Source organism: Zingiber officinale, chromosome 2B (assembly GCF_018446385.1).
Source record: "Zingiber officinale cultivar Zhangliang chromosome 2B, Zo_v1.1, whole genome shotgun sequence".
NCBI lineage: Eukaryota > Viridiplantae > Streptophyta > Magnoliopsida > Zingiberales > Zingiberaceae > Zingiber > Zingiber officinale.
Genome location: NC_055989.1, coordinates 85231897 through 85246536, shown reverse-complemented (window position 1 = coordinate 85246536; position 14640 = coordinate 85231897). Strand labels below are relative to the sequence as shown.

Sequence of the window (14640 nt, the reverse complement as noted above, 5' to 3'; positions counted from 1 at the left end):
GGAAGATGCAATGGATGGAGGCCAACACCATTCGGGAGGCACCACCCACCCTGGTCTACGAAGAGAAAAAGGAAATCCAAATTAGACCAGGCTGGCCAAAAGCTATTACGCAAGTGGCAATTGACCTACCCCAAAAATTTAAAAAGGAGCTTGTTGCGTTTCTTACATGCAACAATGATATTTTTGCTTGGATGCCTAAGGAAGTGACTGGTGTATCCCCAATAGTCATGGAGCATGTACTTCATAGCTACCCAGACGCTCAGCTCGTCAAGTAGAGAAAGTGAGATTTTGGGGCCGATCAGAATAAGATCATCAAAGAGGAGGTGGACAAGTTACTGGAAGCAGGCTACATTCGTGAAGTCTAATTCCCATGTTGGCTGGCCAATGTTGTCCTGGTGTCAAAGCTGGGAAATAAGTGGAGAGATTGTATTGACTTCAGAGATCTTAACAAGGCTTGCCAAAAAGATTATTATCCACTACATCTCATCGAGCAAGTGGTGGACTCCACCTCTGGGTGTGAGTTTATTTGTATGTTGGACGCATATCAAGAATATCATCAAATCCCACTCGCCAAGGATGATCAAGAGAAGGTTAGTTTCATAACTACTGAGGTCATTTATTGTTATAACGTTATGCCTTTTGGACTGAAGAATGTAGGGGCTACATACCAACGACTCATGAACAAAGTGTTCAGGAAACAGACTGGGCGGAATATGAAAGTGGAATCCCTCCGAGTGATCGACTTGTGCACTGACATGGAGGAAACCTGCTATACTTTAAGATAGTACAAATTGAAGCTCAATCCTAATAAGTGTTTTTTTAGAGCCAAGAGCGGGAAATTCCTGGGAGACATCGTGACCGAGAGGGGAATAGAAGACAATCCGGGCAAAGTTCAGATGCTTCAAGACATGTCTGCTCTACACAATCTGAAGGAGGCACAAAGACTGGATTGTTGCCCTTTCTCACTTCATCTCTTGGTCGGCCAATCAAAACTTGCTTTTTTTCAAGATACTTCACCAGGTGACCAAATTCCAATGGGATGTCGGCTGCGATAAAGCTTTTGAGGAGCTAAAGACTTACCTGTCCGCCCAACCTATACTTGCTAAGCCAATAGCAAGTGAAACTTTGTGAGTGTATTTGTCAGCTAATGATCATGCAGTCGGGTCAGTATTAGTGAGGTAGGAGGGAAAGGAACAGTAGCCCGTGTACTTTTTAAGTCATTTAATGAAAGGAGCCGAATGTCGTTATACAACACTCGAGAAGTTAGCATATGGATTAATTTTAGCTGCTCGGAGGTTACACCCTTATTTCCTTTCTCATCCGATCATAGTACTCACTAATAGCACTCTGGGCCGGGTACTTGTCAACCCAGAAGCTTCTAGAAGGTTGATTAAGAGGACCACCTAGCTCAGTGAATATGATATACAATATCAACCCCGAGTAGTTATAAAAGCCCAAGTCTTGGCGGACTTCATAATAGAGGTGCAAAATCTTGAACCTAAAAAAAACTTAGAAGATATATGTGGATGAGTCATCCACTTGACAAGGCAGCGACATAGGCATCGTTATGGTATCACCCAGGGAGGACAGGTTATAGCTATCTGTTCGGCTAAATTATCAGGCCACTAATAATGACGCAGAGTACGAAGCATTGATAGTCGACCTGCAAGCTGCCCGACATGTAGGTGCCGATCAGGTTCTAATTTATTACAACTCTCAACTTGCTGCACAGCAGTTATCGGGCAACTTCAAGATTAATAATGAGCGACTCAAGCTCTATGTAGAAACCTTCAAAAAACTTAGAGTCGAGTTTCAGGAGGTAATTATCCATAAGGTTCCTAGATCATAAAATCAAACGACAGATGACCTGGCCAAGTTAGCTTTCACCATAGTTCCCTTGACCATAGATAGGATGGTGGAGCAGACACTACTAGTAGCTTACACTGAAAGATATGCTAACCTTGAGTTGCAAAGTAATTGGAGAACGACTATAATTTTATTTTTATAATAAGGCATTTTACCGGCAGATGGAGAGAAGACACGCATGATTAAGAAAAGAGCCAGTCGATTCACTATGATTGGTGATTATCTTTGCAAATGGGTTTCCTCATGTCCATTGCTCAAGTGTATCGGATCAGACAATATTCAATACATTTTACAGGAAGTACATTAGAGTTCATGTGGAAGTCATGCGGGTGGCCGTTCTCTTGCTTGGAGAATTTTATTGGTCAGGTATTTTTGGCCAACTTTGCAAGCGGATGCAGTTAAGTTAGTGAGAATTTGCTTATCCTGTCAGAAGCACCAGAATATTCCACATCACCCCCATAGAGTTGTTAAAAACTTCCATTGTCTCCTACCCTTTTGATCAGTGGGTTATGGATATAGTAGGACATTTTCCCTTAGCCCCCACCCAGAGAAGATTCTTGATAGTGGTCGTGGATTATTTCTTGAAATAGGTAGAGGTTGAGCCACTGGCTAAGATAACCGAAATCGTTATCGAATTCTTATGACAACATATCATTTATAGTTTTAGAATCCCATACACACTGGTGTCAGATAATGGAAGGTGATTCCAGGATAGGAAAATAAGAGAATGGTGTTCAGGTTATGGTATCACACAGGCCTTTACTTCTGTAGCTTACCCCCAGAGTAATAGCCAAGCGAAGGTAACCAATAGAGAGATCAACAAAGGCCTCAAAATTAAATTAGACCATGTCGGAGGTGTCAGGATGTATATTAAAAGTCTAGCTTTTTGTATAAACATTTAGTTTGAAATAAGAATCACATTGGTCAAATGTCTATATTTATGTTAAGTGTAGTTGTCCATTTAATTTATATTGTAGATAACATGGTGTGTGGTGTCACACAGAAGATCATGTTATCAGTTCCTTATAAATTATAAATAGTTGCTCACAACTAAGATGGAATGGGACAAACCATTGGAATGGTTGTAGTGTAATTTGGTATTAGTTTATCTTGACTATAAAATTACACTAGTACACTATGAGTGTATTGAGCAGGACCATTTAAGGTTATTCTTTTTATACAGACTATAAAAAAGAACAGGACCTCTGTTATTGTGAAAGTGCGTACTCTTAATCATGATATAATAACAAGCACGTATACTTAATATTTATTTCTTTAATTTATCAAAGGGTGAGATTTAGTTCGTTAAATCAATAGGCCCGATAAGTTAGGAAATGATATTATTTATATGGTGTGTTGTTGATTATAGAATGAAATTATGTCCTAGTGATCTAGGTTAGTGATGTCCCCTTGAGGAGCTCATAAGGATTGCCATGTAAACCCTGCAAGTGGACTTAGTCCGACATGACAATAAGGTTGAGTGACACTACTCTTGGAGATAGATATTAATTAAGTGAGTTGTCAGTAACTCATTTAGTTAGTGGGCATTCGATTCCTTAAACAAAGGGAGACTAACACACTCATGATAAGGAGTCCATATTGTAATATGGGATTGGTGCGGTAGTGCAATAATAACTCTTTAGTGGTATGAGTTATTATTGATGAATTTGAGTTCGGTATTCGGGGTGAACACGGGAAGCTCAAGCTCATCAGGAGACCAAAGCCAATTTCTCCTCTCGGTCCCTATTGTAGCCTCTTATATAAAGCCTTAAATTCACCCAAAACCTAGCTTCTTAAAGCTCAAGCTAGGGCCGACCAAGCCTTGCTTGGAGACCAAGCAAGGGGTCGGCTAAGCTAAGCTTGGAGCCCAAGCTAGGGTCGGCCAAGCCTTGCTTGGTGCCCAAGCACGGGGCCGACCACACCATGATAGAGAAGGAAGTTTTATTTTTTGTAAAATCTTTCCTTTTATAGATATCCATAAAAAGAATTTAAAAGGATGATTTTAATTATAAAACTTTTCCTTTTTAGATTGGTCACAAAAGGAAATAAAAGGGAGTTTTTATTTTCCTTTTATAATGTTTTCCACATGGTTTTAAAAGAGAGTTTTAAAATTTTAAAATATTTCCTTTTATAGCTTTCTACAAAGGATTAAAAGAAAGATTTGAAATCTTTTCTTATTTATAGTTATCTATAATGTTTAAAAGAAAGATTTTATTTTTAAACTTTCCATTTTTGTAACCATGATATAAAAGGAGTTTTATTTTAAATCTTTTCTTTTATAGACATCCATAAAAGGATTTAAAAGAGAATATTTTAATTTTATAAAACATTCATTTTATAGCTATTCACAAAAGGGATTTTAAAAGAGAGATTTTAATTTTTGTTTAAAATCTTTCCTTGTTTGATAAACAAGATGTGGCCGGCCATGTAAAGGAATAAAAGGAAGTTTTAATTTATGTTTTAAAACTTTCCTTTTTTGGATTCACCAAGGAATATAAAAGAGAGGGAGAGGGTGCCTCATGGAGAATAACCTAAGTCTTGCATCTTCTCTATTGTGGCCGAAACTCCTCTCTTCTCTTCCTTGGTGGCCGACCCTCTTCTTTCTCTCTTCTCCTTTTGTTTTCTCTCTTGGAGGGCGGTGGCATCAAGTATTCTTTTCACTTGGTGGCCGGTTGCTTGAAGGAGAAGAAGAAGAGAAGGAAGCTCTCTTGTCTAGCATCCCTTGGAGGTTAGTTGGTGGCCGAAACTTGGAAGCAAAGGAAGAAGCTTGGGTGGATTTCATCTTGGAAGATCGTCGCCCACATGACATCCAAGAGAAGGAGAGGAATACAATAGAAGATCAAGAGGTCTATAAGCTACAAAAGGTATAACTAGTTTTTGTTTCCGCATCATGACTAGTTCATCCTTTTGTATAGATCTTGAAAAACCAAATACAAGAAGTTATCGATTTTAGGCTATCATTTTTGTTATCGATTTTGTGTTTCGATTTCATGTTTCGATATTGTGCTTCTATTGAGGTCTCTATAATTAAATCTAGTTTACTGTGAGAAGTTAAATATCTGATTTCTTTAAAAGGCTTTGTCTAGGAAGTGGTGGATGATCTCATACCCAAGAAGGCCTAGTGCCTCGCCATGTTTAACCTGGAAGCCGATCTTTGAAATAGATATTTAATTAACTTCTGTAATATGGTTTAACTTAGGAAGATCGCATCGGTTAAACTTAGAGTAAAAATATTAAGTATCATTTCCAATCCAAGTTTAACTTCTGAAGGACGATTTGGATTAATAATGTTAAGCATCGTTTGCAATCCAAATCTAACTTCCGTAGAACACATGGGTAGCTAGAATAGTTCTATGCTTGTACAAATTTTTGTACAGGGGAACTAGAATAATATTTCGAGTAGCAACCAACAACTAGTATCAGAGCTAGATTTTACCTCTGTGTGTTTGGTTTTTAGTTTAATTATGCACATGTCATACATATTTTAGGCAGAATAATAGTTGGATATGCAAATAGATTAACTCTGTGGTTGTAGGCTCCAACTATTATGACATATTGTGATTGTGTGTGATTAGACCCTCGGACATTTCAAGGATATTTTATGTGTGTGCATGATTATATTTATTAAATACAGCAGGAGCTGTATTAGTTTTAGGATTTTACATCTTGTCCGATCTAAATTTTATGTACATTCCTTTGTGGAATATAGGATCGATATATGTAAAATTTTATTTTTGTCGCGGATTGTATCCTTGCGAGACGTGGTGCTATTTGAGGACCAGAGGCGCAGCGGAAAAGGAAGCTTGATGGCACGACGACATGAGCCCTAGGGCTTGCGGCTAGTTTTGACGACTGCTAGGGCTAGCGATACACGGAGGACAGTGATGGTAGATGCCATAATAGTTGGAAAATTATTTTTCCATATTTATTGCTTTTATTTGTTGTGATGTGTGTGTATGCATATGATGTGTGCTTGCATGTTAAAATTCCTCATCTTAAATAACTAAGTGGGAGAGGAATTTTTAAATAAATTCTATGGTCTCCATTAATGGTTTGTAAGTGATGCAAACAAACTTGCGCGTTGACTCTGAGTGCCTTCCTCCATATCGGATGAGTTTGTTTGTGGATCACTAGATCAAACTTTCTTAATGGATGGTTATAGAAAATTATTTAGGAGTGTGTGATCTTCAGCATCTGAAAGACACAATCCTATTTAATGGACTTAGTATCAAGTAATGGTATACAGTTAGACGCATTTAATAGTATCCTCCCCATCAGAGTCACTGCTATTATTTGTGTGACCGAAGAAAAACCAACTATTAATTTTTCATAAAGTAAGGTTGATAAGATAATAAAATTAATGGGTAAAATCCCCTCTTGCAAATGTTTGAATTTGTATACGTCCATACTATCGTGGCATACAAGATTCATGGTGTTTGAGGGTAAAACCCTCCTCTTACAAATATTTGAATTTGTATACGTCCACACTATCGTGGCATATAAAATTCACGGTTGTTTGAGGTAGTTTTATTTGTCATAAAGTTAGGTTGACAAGATAATTAATGGGTAAACCCTCCTCTTACAAATATTTGATTTTGTATACGTCCACATTATCGTGGCGTACAAAATTCACGGTGTTTTAGGTGTTTGTGAATTTAAATAATATTGTTTGAGAAATCAATATTATTTTAAATTCTAAGGTATTGACCAAATATTTGATCAAAGACAGACCAACTATTAATTTTATTTGTCATAAAGTTAGGATGACAAGATAATAAAATTAATGGGTAAAATCTCCTCTTACAAATGTTTGAATTTGTATACGTCCACACTAACGTGGCATACAAAATTCACAGTATTTTGAGGTATTGTTAAATGATATTGAGGAATCAATATTATTTTAAGGTCTTGAATAAATACTTTGTGATTCTTAGGATTCTCGGCTAATGACATACCATCAAAGGATGAGGCAAAATTATAATAGAAGAGTTATCCCCATATTTTTATTCAGGTTGGCGATCTGGTCTCGAAGTGGGTCAAGTTTGTTAGGGATGTCAACAAGTTAAAACCACGGTAGGAAGGACCCTACATAGTGGTACAAAAGCTCACCTTGGGCTCTTACTACCTCGAAGATGCAGAGGTTACAAGATTGGACCGGCCTTGGAGCGCGAATCATCTATAGTCCTACATGGCTTGAAAAGTATGTCTTTAATTTACTCATGTATTATGTAAAATTTCTTATAATTAATGAGAATGTAGACAGACTCATTTGAAAATTCTCTCAAGTGTTAAACGTCCGAGCCACCGGCTGGGTTATAAGCGAGTATGCCCTCGCAACTATAAATTTTTAGCCCCTAAAGTTTCAAATTGGGCCAATCCTAGACTCCCGAGCCACCGAATGGGTTATAAGCGAGCATGCTCTCATGACCCACAGAAATCTAGAAATTATCAGCCCCTGAGTTTCAGACCAGGTCAATCCCAGACACTCGAGCCATTGGCCGGGTTATAAGAGAGCATGCTTTTGCGACTCAGAGAAATCCAAAAATTATTAGCCCCGAGTTTCAAACTGGGCCAGTCTCAGACTTCTGAGCCACCGATCGAGTTATAAGCGATCATGCTCTCGCGACTCAAAGAAATTCAAAAATTATAGCCCCCGAGTTTCAGATCGGGTCGGTCACATATTCCCGAGCCACCGGCCGTGTTATAAGCGAGTATGCTCTCGCACTTCTATAGTCTGGATTCTTGAATTTTTGTTCAGTATAATTATCCCACTTGATTCTATTATCCAGTCTGGCAAGGAATGATCACTACAAAAAAATTGCAATTTAGCGACAAATATTTGCGACAAAATATATTCGTCGCAGATTTGCGACAACTTTTGCGACAAAAAAACACTTGTCGCATATTAGCAACAAAGTTTGCGACAAAAAATATTTTATTGCCAATTAGCAACAAAATAATATTTGTCGCCAAGTTTATTGAAAATTAGCGACGAACAAAATAATTTGTTGCAGAAATTGCGACAAAATTAGTGAATCGTTGCAATTTTTGCAACGAACTTAGGTTTCGTCGCAATATTTGCGACGAACTCAAGATTCGATGCAAAAAATCATTTAATTCCCAAGCAGCATCAAAAATTCAAAATTTATATATTTAAAAAAACTGAAATCTGCGACGAATTTAAATATTCATCGCAGAATCCGCAACGAATTTGAAATTCGTTGCTGAATCTGCGACGAATTACAAAATTTGTTGCTGAATCTGCGACGAATTTTAAAATTCGTCGCAGAATTGTATTTTTATTTTTATAGGTAAAATTAAACTTTGAGGTATATAGAGTTTTCAGAATGAGATGAAACCGGTTCCTATGGGTTTCTATAAATTCCCTGATTTTATAATTGTCCACAACCTCTAATTTTATGCTACCGGTGAATTTTTTTACATCAAAGAGGTCCGGAAAATGGTATTCACCTTCATAAGACCAAAAATATCAATTTAATATATCAAATTTATTTTTTGATGACATTTCCATGATCAAGGGATTTTTAGGAACCCATAGGATCTGATTTCATCACATTCCAAATTCTCTAGGTACCTCAATCGGCCCCGGAAAGATTATTTTACATATAAAAAAAATTAAATTTTGCAACGAATATTTAAATTCGTCGCAGAATCTGCAACGAATTCCAATATTCGTCGCAGAATCTGCAACGAATTCCAATATTCGTCGCAGAATTCGCAACGAATTATTGAGGTACCTAGAGAGCTTGGAATGAGATGAAATCAGATCCTATGGGTTCCTAAAAATCCCCTGATCATGGGAGTATCATCAAAAAATAAATTTACCCATTATACTTTAGTTAAATTTTTTATACGAATTTGTAGATTTACAAGTCACATGTATTTTGAAATATCCGAAGACGGTTGAAGTATATAGAGATGTCAGAATGAGATGAAACCGGTTCCTATGGGTTTCTATAAATTCCCTGATTTTATAATTGTCCACAACCTCTAATTTTATGCTACCGGTGAATTTTTTTTACATCAAAGAGGTCCGGAAAATGGTATTCACCTTCATAAGACCGAAAATATCAATTTAATATATCAAATTTATTTTTTGATGACATTTCCATGATCAAGGGATTTTTAGGAACCCATAGGATCTGATTTCATCTTATTCCGAGCTCTCTAGGTATCTCAATCAGCCACGGAAAATTTATTTTACATAAAAAAAAATGCAAATTTGCGACGAATTCCAAAATTCGTCGCAGATTTAGCAACGAATTTCACAATTCGTCGCAGAATTGTACTTTTTTTTTTATATGTAATATTAAATTTTCCGGGGCCGATTGAGGTACCTAGAAAGCTCGGAATGAGATGAAATCGGATCCTATGGGTTCCTTAAAATCCCTTGATCATGGGAGTATCATCAAAAAATAAATTTACCCATTATACTTATTCCTAATTTGCTTAATCAATTATGAGCATTTTTGAACTTAGTTAAATTTTTTATACGAATGTGTACATTTACAAGTCACACGTATTTTGAAATCTCCGAAGACGATTGATGTACATAGACATGCCAGAATGAGATGAAACTAGTTCCTATGGGTTTATATAAATTCCATAATTTTATAATTGTCCACAACCTCTAATTTTATGCTACCGATGATTTTTTTAAGTCGAAGATGTTCGAAAAATGGTATTCACCTTCATAAGACCAAAAATATCAATTTATTATGTCAAAAAAATTTTTTGATGGCATTTCCATGATCAAGGGATTTTTAGTAATCCATAGGATCAGATTTCATCTCATTCCGAGCTCTCTAAATATCTCAATCGGCCCCGGAAAATTTATTTTATATATAAAAAAAATGAAATTTTGCGACGAATTTCAAATTTCGTTGCAGGATCTGCAACGAATATTAAAATTCGTCGCAGAATCCGCAACGAATTTCAAAATTCGTCGCCGAATCAGCAACGAAATTTGCAACGAGTTATCCTTTTGTCGCAAAAGACCTAACTTTAACCACTCCTTGACAGCCCCTTTGCCCTAACTTTGGTGGCGGTTCGATCCCTCCTTTTGCCCTAGCTTTGGTGGCGACGCAGAAGCTGCGATCCGAGGACGGAGGACGTCGGTTAGGGCGATTTCAGTCCAGGTAAACTTGTCTCCCTCTCTTCCTACTCCGGTGGCAGTTCGCGCTGGGCGGTCGCAGGTGCTCGCGCCTGCCTCTGGTTGGCCGCGGGTGGTCGCGGCTGCCGCTGGCTGGCCGCGGGTGGTCGCGGCTGCCGCTGGCTGGCCGCGGGTGCTGTCCCGCTGCTGGAAGGCCGCGCCTGGCGCTGGCCGGCCTCGGGAGTGAGTTGCTGGCCCTGGCCGGACGCGTGGGGCAGCTCCTTGCCCTGGCCGGACACTCGAGCTAGATCATGGCCATGGTCTGGCGGAAGAGGCCGAGGTTGGCCCTTGTCGGTCGCGCGAGTCAGCGGCTGGTCCTTGCCTGCCACGGGAGGCCGCAGTTGGCCATGCCTGGCTGCTGCAGAGCTTGGCTGGCCTTGGCCCTGGTCGACAGCAGCTGGCCCTGGCCCTGTCCGACAGTGGCTACCACTGTCCGGCAGCGGCTGGCCCGACCGCAGGTGGCCCTTGATGTCGTTGGCCAGCCCTTACCCGGCACTTGCTGCCCTTGCCATGGCCAAGACGACCAAGACTTATTGGCTAAACCAACCATATAGTCTTGTTTATAGCGACCTTATTTGTGTTATTTGACCTATATAATTGACTGTGTACATTGTTTATGCAGGTGTATAGTAGATGTGTTTGAGAGACACTCAACGTCTTTGTTGACCTCTGTTTGGTATACCTACACCCTTGACTTTAATTAATAATGATAGCATTAGTATACAATTTTATGTTATTTATTTTCATTTGTATGTGCGCTTGAAACATATTAGTGATTAGTGTATTTCTTGCTATATATCTAATATCTCATTCTTAAACTTATATATATTATTTGTTAATGCTCTGTATTTCTTGCTATATGTTATAGGTGAGTAGAGGTGATATCTATCGTCAAAGGAATCTCACACAATCTCTTTTAATAAATATGGTAAGTTTTTTTATGTTATTTATTATGCATCATTATTTTTTTAACTTTATCCTATTTTTGAATTTCAGAACATCTTTAGACGGGGGGGACGTAAACGAAGTTCACATGGCCATGCAGCACCTAGCAGTGCACCTACGCCTATCCCTGATCAGCCTGTACGACTATCAAATTCACCTTCGCCAGTACAGCCAGGACCATCACATCTCTCTACGCCAGTTCAAGCAGGACCATCACATTCCCCTTCGCGAGTACATGCAGGACCTTCACATTCGCCGTCGCCAATACATGCAGGACCATCACATTCTCCTTCGCCAGTACCTTCACCGCAAAATTTGGCAGATCCGGTTCCTACCAGATACTCATTTTCTGAGACCCAAGATGTTCGAATATTTATTGTCCCCTCCGGAGATTCGTAAGTATAAAATTAATATCTTAATTTTTTATTCTATATTTTTTAAGTATGATTATAAAGTAGGATTAAAACTTAGTTTCATCACTTCAATTATCTTTTCTTTAGCAAGTTTATTTAAATGTAATATTTAAGCTCTGATATGCATTACTTCATTCTATTCCTTGCTCTAATAGTATAATTGATTTACTTTATTTTCAATCATATCATGAGATTACTTAAATTCTATCTTTAATCATCCTCTCATTATTTGATAAACTCTAAAAAATTTTTGATGTGCTATTTTATTTTCAATTACACATCCTTATTCTCAATAATGAAAAGTTCTAATAGTGGTTTGATGTGCAACCTTTTTTTTAATCAATTAGACCATTAGAATAGTGTATGATCATTGGTCATTCTTGCATTTTTGAACAACTCTGAACAATGTTTAATTAGCAATGATACTCTTCATATATTTAATATATTAAATAATTAGACTATTTAACCGTTGGACTAGAATGGATTATGGTAGTTACAAGACAGTCAATTAACATTACTAGTTTAGGGATCTTAAAAATATGATTACTCCTATCTTATATTTTTTAGACTTTTCTTATTACTATTATATTTAATATTCTTCATTAACTATAGGTTCGAAAATTCGGTACGTGTTGTTCACGAAATTAATCAAATCGTGAATAATCATTGGATGGGGGATTCTATGTCTTATTCAAGCACTCCATCATCAATGAAAGAGTTATGGTGGAGCGAGTTTAAGGTATAAATGATTCATTTTATATCTAAAAATTAAATCTATATACTCAATTATTTTATTTCCTATTCAGCGGATATATAATTGGGACCTTGCATATGAATTCGAAATTAAGAAGAACTTCAAGAAAAAATGTGGCGATCACATTCGTCATACTCTTAGTCATGCTAAACAAAGGGGTAAAAAGCCACTTTGTATCACAGAGGATAATTGGACTAAGATCAACAATTTTTGGTCAACCAACGAAAGCAAACAACGAAGTCAACAGAATAAATTAAATCAATCTTATAATTCTGGAGACTTCTCTGCTACATATGCGGGAGGTTCAATTAATATCGATGAGCATTGACGCAGAATGGTAAATATTTAACTCTTCTACTAATTTTTAACTCTCTCAATTGTTTTTTAATCTGTCATTATTTTTTTATTTCTAATCCTTTTTTTTAGACCAAAGATATGGGGAAAGAACCTTCATTCATTGAAACTTTCACCAAAACTTTTACAAAAAAGGATAAGTCTTGGAGTGGGGCTAGAGCAAAAGCAATAAAGGTTTGGATTAATTAAAAATATGTGTTTCTAAATTATTGTTACAATAAATTTATTTTAATTTTATAATTATACAGGACAAATACGATGAGCTCGAGATAGCACATAGAAGTTCATGTGCTAGTGAGGAAACTGAGTCATCTGTTGGTAATAATTTGGATTTATGGTTGGAGGCTAGTGGAGGACAGAAAGGGGGAAGGATATTGGGAATGGGTTCTTTAAGCAAAAATCATAGAGTTTCCCGTAAATCCTTTTCCACCCCAACAGCAGTCACGACTCAGATCAATTCCTTGACTGAAGAGGTTTCACATTTAAAGGGCATAATATTAGAAAGAGATGAAGAAAGAAGAGTTAGAGATGCAGAAATGAGAGCTCTCCGTCAACAACAAAATTTAATTATGAAACATCTTCAGTTAAGTTCCGCTCCTTCTGATTTTGGTGACGATGGCGACGATGGTGGTGATGGCGACGATGGTGGCGATGGATCTTCTTGTATGAATTTTATTTATCTCATAATTAGCATTTTGGAATGTTAGTTATTCTATTGTAGATGTTTATTTTTTTGTTAATAATACTAATTTTTTTTGAAACAGGATTGGTCAGACACAATGAAAATCAATGTTGGAGTAACTAAAAAATTATTTTTTTGTTCATATATAGTAATTTCTTTATTGTAATTATTGATATTGTTTATATTATGCAGGAAGAAGATGAAGAAGATAGAGAAGATTTAGTCATATTTCGGATTTTGTTGAAATATGGATGGTTTAGAGCTTATGATGTTTGGATTGTATGGATATTAGATCTTTTGTGATGTTTATATTTTGATGTATTATATGTTTGGCTTGCAAGGATATTAGATCATGTTTGTATTTTGATGTATCATATGTTTGGATTGTAAGTATATTAGATGATGTTTGCATTTTAATTTATGGAATGCTTGGATTTTTTGTGATATTTGGATTTGATGTGATTTGGTTAATGTATAATTTTATTGTTAGATATAATGTCTATTTATTAGATGCATATTTGTGTATTAATCAGGTTAAATATAGAAATAATAAAATTTAGGATGGCGGTTGTTTAGTTTTGCGACAACCTTTGCGACGAAAATATTTTTGTTGCAAGCCTATCGTAATATATCGAAAAAAAACAGTACTAGATTCTGCAACAAATTTTCAGATTCGTCGCAGAATCTGCGACGAATTATCAGATTCGTCGCAGAATCTGCGACGAAATATCAGATTCGTCGCAGAATCTGCGACGAAGTTTCAGATTCGTCGCAGATTCTGCGACGAATCTGAAAATTCGTCGCAGAATTCAAGATAGGTAGATGTTGCGAATTGTCACAGAATTCGTTGCAGAATTTGCGACGAATTCTGCGACAAAAAAACTTCACAACATGACTTAGATTCCGCGACGAATTTTCAGATTCGTCGCAGAATCTGCGATAAATTTCTATATTCGTCGCAAATATCTGCGACAAATCTGATAATTTGTCGCAAATTCTGCGACGATTTCTGTGACGAACGTGAAATCATTGCAAAATTCAAAATTCGTTGCAAATTAAATTGGTCTAAGGTTTATGATCTTCCAACTAACTTGCGACGAAAATATAATTCGTTACAAAATTTGCGACGAATTTTAGTTTTGTTGCAATTATCAGCAACGAAAATAATAATTCGTTGCAAAATCGGCGACAAAATATATTTTCGTCGCAAATTATTTGCGACGAATAGTGTGACGAATTTTATTTTCATTGCAGATTTTGCAACAAATTTTTTCTTTTTGTCGCAAAATATTTTGCGACGAGATCTTTGCGACGAAATTTATTCGTCGCTGATTTCGTCGCAAACAAAATTTGCGACGAATTTTTTTTAAAATTCGTCGCCAAATTTGTTGCAAAAGGCAGTTTTTTTTGTAGTGGATGAAAATTATCGGTTCTTATATTATAAGCGTCTGAG

At 36.8% G+C, this 14640-nt stretch overlaps 1 protein-coding gene across 3 annotated transcripts; it reads left to right on the top strand.

The window, feature by feature from the left end:
• The first annotated feature begins 9895 nt into the window (after window positions 1-9895).
• On the top strand, window positions 9896-13631 carry LOC122046154. 3 transcript variants are annotated; one of them, XM_042606701.1, is made up of 9 exons: window positions 9896-10025; window positions 10662-10715; window positions 10908-10967; window positions 11036-11379; window positions 12010-12136; window positions 12578-12679; window positions 12754-13168; window positions 13270-13296; window positions 13380-13631. In XM_042606701.1, coding segments are annotated over exons 3-8 (993 nt in total). In that variant the 5' UTR covers window positions 9896-10025; window positions 10662-10715; window positions 10908-10964; the 3' UTR covers window positions 13272-13296; window positions 13380-13631. The 3 variants fall into 3 exon arrangements, with proteins under 3 accessions (XP_042462635.1, XP_042462636.1, XP_042462634.1); XM_042606702.1 differs by having other exon boundaries at window positions 13270-13302; XM_042606700.1 differs by having other exon boundaries at window positions 9897-10025; window positions 13270-13631.
• Window positions 13632-14640: the final 1009 nt, after the last annotated feature.

Bases quoted from the DNA above. Each gene is read 5' to 3' on its own strand.
- LOC122046154 (XM_042606701.1), top strand. The intron at 11,380-12,009 runs GTAAGTATAAAA...CATTAACTATAG, and splicing joins ATTGTCCCCTCCGGAGATTC to GTTCGAAAATTCGGTACGTG. The intron at 12,137-12,577 runs GTATAAATGATT...CCTTTTTTTTAG, and splicing joins TATGGTGGAGCGAGTTTAAG to ACCAAAGATATGGGGAAAGA.